The sequence below is a fragment of the Echiichthys vipera genome, assembly GCF_963691815.1.
Source record: "Echiichthys vipera genome assembly, chromosome: 1".
Classification (NCBI taxonomy): domain Eukaryota; kingdom Metazoa; phylum Chordata; class Actinopteri; order Perciformes; family Trachinidae; genus Echiichthys; species Echiichthys vipera.
The window spans coordinates 6406251-6409109 of NC_139826.1; the positions used below are offsets into that span (position 1 = coordinate 6406251).

At 47.9% G+C, this 2859-nt stretch overlaps 1 protein-coding gene across 1 annotated transcript; it reads right to left on the minus strand.

Moving 5' to 3' along the window:
• Positions 1 to 483: 483 nt before the first annotated feature.
• Positions 484 to 1600, minus strand: LOC310948146 (uncharacterized protein; the record flags this gene model as incomplete). Its single annotated transcript, XM_083915172.1, has 3 exons — positions 484 to 564; positions 684 to 1272; positions 1365 to 1600. The coding sequence occupies 3 exons, from the start codon at positions 1598 to 1600 to the stop codon at positions 484 to 486; spliced, it is 906 nt and encodes a 301-aa protein (XP_083771298.1).
• Positions 1601 to 2859: the final 1259 nt, after the last annotated feature.

The following is a 2859-nucleotide window of genomic DNA, read 5'->3' on the forward strand; positions in this document are numbered from 1 at the left end:
TGCCTGTTAATAATATTTTAGTGTAACGTATATTTTGAAAGACCTTTTACTCTGAAATTCCACAATGAAAAATTCTGTGAATATTATGAAAGTAATCTTATTTAGGTATTTATTTGGTATTTGGGCCTGATGTGGAACACTTCATTCTGAAAACCGGACGTGGCCACAAAAAATATTTCAGACGTAATTTGAAGACTTGGATTTCCCATGGTGCGTTTATGTGAAGTTAATCCTTCACCTCCTCTCTGCACGTCAGAGTTTTCTACTGCAGAGTGAGGCAGAATGACAGTAAAGTGTTTACCTTCATGTCAGCTCCTGTGTGCCGTTTCAATGCCTACATGTCAGAACACAGGCGCACTACAAATAGAGGGGCGGCAGGTTTAACCACGGGGAAACGAATGGCGGCTCACTTGACTGCTGTGGGTGTTCGTAGTGTTGCAGATTACTTGACTTTAATTTTGCAAACCTTGCATATTGAATGAGTCAAATGACGGGCGAGCAGGCAGTGACTGGCCAGCCGGTAGCTTCCTGCAGCAGTGTACCAGGGAAGCCGCGAAGGACCCACTGTGAGACGGGAAAAAAGTTTTCAAAAATCGATTTTAGGAAGCTGTGAATTGATGATGTATCGAGATCGCGATTTTTACACATAGTATGTGGACCTTGAGTTAAGAATGATTTTAAACCCCCTTGAGGACATTGACTTGAGCTCCTATAATGGTTCCATCATGTGCCTGGCAGGTTACAGCTGTGTGCTTTAGTGTGAGGAGAGGCTCACTTGGATTCTTCTTCCAGACAGCGGAGGACCCAGGAGGAGAGCGAGGAGCTGGATGGACATGCTCAGGAGACCTGGTCTGTGTAGGGTGCTGACCCTGAGCATCGGTGGTGTCAGGGGCTGCGGTCAGGCCAGCCACGTTTAAAGATCCAGGCCGATCCGAGGCTTCGACCTTCATCTGAGGCTGCGGAGCTGCCTCTGTTAGCTGCGGAAGAGCGAGCTGGGGAGGGGAGGTCTCTGGGTTAGACAGGAAGGGGGGGCCGAGGAGAGGCTCTGGCTTAAGAAAATCCGCAGGGAAGGAACCGTCCAGAGTCTGGAGTGTAGACACTGGGGGCTTATGGTCCACATCCATGGGGGTGATGTTTGGGTTGGTTGCGGCTGAAGGCGGAGGAGCCATGGGTTCGTTCGACTTTGCTTTGCCCCGTGGCACTTTGGAGCAGGTGTGCAGATGAGTCAGGAGGCCCCGGTAGGATCGCAGCTTTGTGCGACAGCTCTCACACCTTCACAGAAAGAAACATTACACATTCCTCATTACATTTTTTACGACTGAGTAGCTTAGCTGAGAGTGCAAGGACAGTACGACAAAACTCACAGGAAGAATATGTTGGGTTTGTGATGATGCCTCATATGTTCCATCAGTTTCTGCATGTTGGGGAAGGAGCCACTGCATCCGACGGTGGAGCACAGCAAGACCTTTCCTGGGGAGAGGACAGACAGTGGTTCTCTTACCGCACCAAAGCTTTTACTGGAACCCCCGCCCCTCTCATCTCCAACTCTGAGTTTTCTGAGGATTATAAACATGCGACCATGTGGAGACAGAATTAACATGCTGTCGTTTAAATAAGATCCATAACATAAGGCTGTTTAGTTTGTTTACTAAAAAGACAAAGTATAGAGCTGTTCTATAGGCGCAGCGCCCCCCTAATATATTGGTAGGGGAAACACTGCATAACCATGAAATACATAATAATATGCATTTGGTATTCAACTTTACTTTCTCTTAAAAACAGGTAACATGCTGCACTGAAGCTCCATCCAACTATTTCTCTCTTAGACAGACAGGGGCTTGGTCCAGAGGATTCAAATCCTCCCTTCCACCCACACTGGACCAGCATGGGTTTGGCTATAGAGCCAACAGATCAACAGAAGATGCCATTAACACAGCCCTCCACACTGCACCGACTCCCCTGGAACACCCTGGCTCACATGAGGATGTTGTTTTTGGACATCAGTGATGACCAATCTGCTTGAAACGGGTGTTAGTGAGCAAACCCATGCAGTTAGAGCAAGGACTTCCTTACAAACCGACCACAGTCCGTCAGGCATACACAACAGCGCTGAGCCTGCCTGGGGACGAGGTCCACAAACTCACTGACTGGTGCTCTGTCAATAACCTGGTACTCTACGCCTCCATAACAAAAGTACTCATCAGTCAGTGCGTTTACATAGAGTGGAGTTTTCATACCCCAGTTAGCAGACCTAGATAACGTCTTCAGTAATCGGTGTATTCATGCACGTAAACAGCGTTCCCTGAGTTATGTAGGGTTATGCGTCTGCACATGCTCCATGGGTTATAACTTCGTTATTCTTTCCAAAAGTCGGCCATTCCCCCCCGCTTTCAAAGTTATTGTGATTTTGACAAAGGTCGAACACAAGAAGAAGCTGTATTCTGACCGGCTGTATGTTGGCGGAGCGCCACCTACTGTACCGGAGGTCCAATTATTGTCGTCATTTTCCCATTCTCCCCAGCTCATGTATGCGGGGAGAACTTCAATAATCTATTGCCTTAACCGGGGTAAGACCATTTTCAGGTTACTGCTGTTGATGTAAACGCACTGAGTGATATCAGAAAAGAGAGAGGAACCTGCTTCATTACACATCCAAGGACTCTCCTCTGATGGTGTGGATAGAGTCATTGACTTTAAGGGCGCACTCACACTGTCCTTCCACACCAGGCCAAAACTGTTTTTTCAGCTAAAGCCTTGTGCGTTTGACCAGTGTGAGTGCAACCACTCCACGCATAACTGCGGTCAGCGGCCGTCCACGGCCCGTCTGAGAGAGGTGGGCTTTTGTAGAGTGTGTTTGCA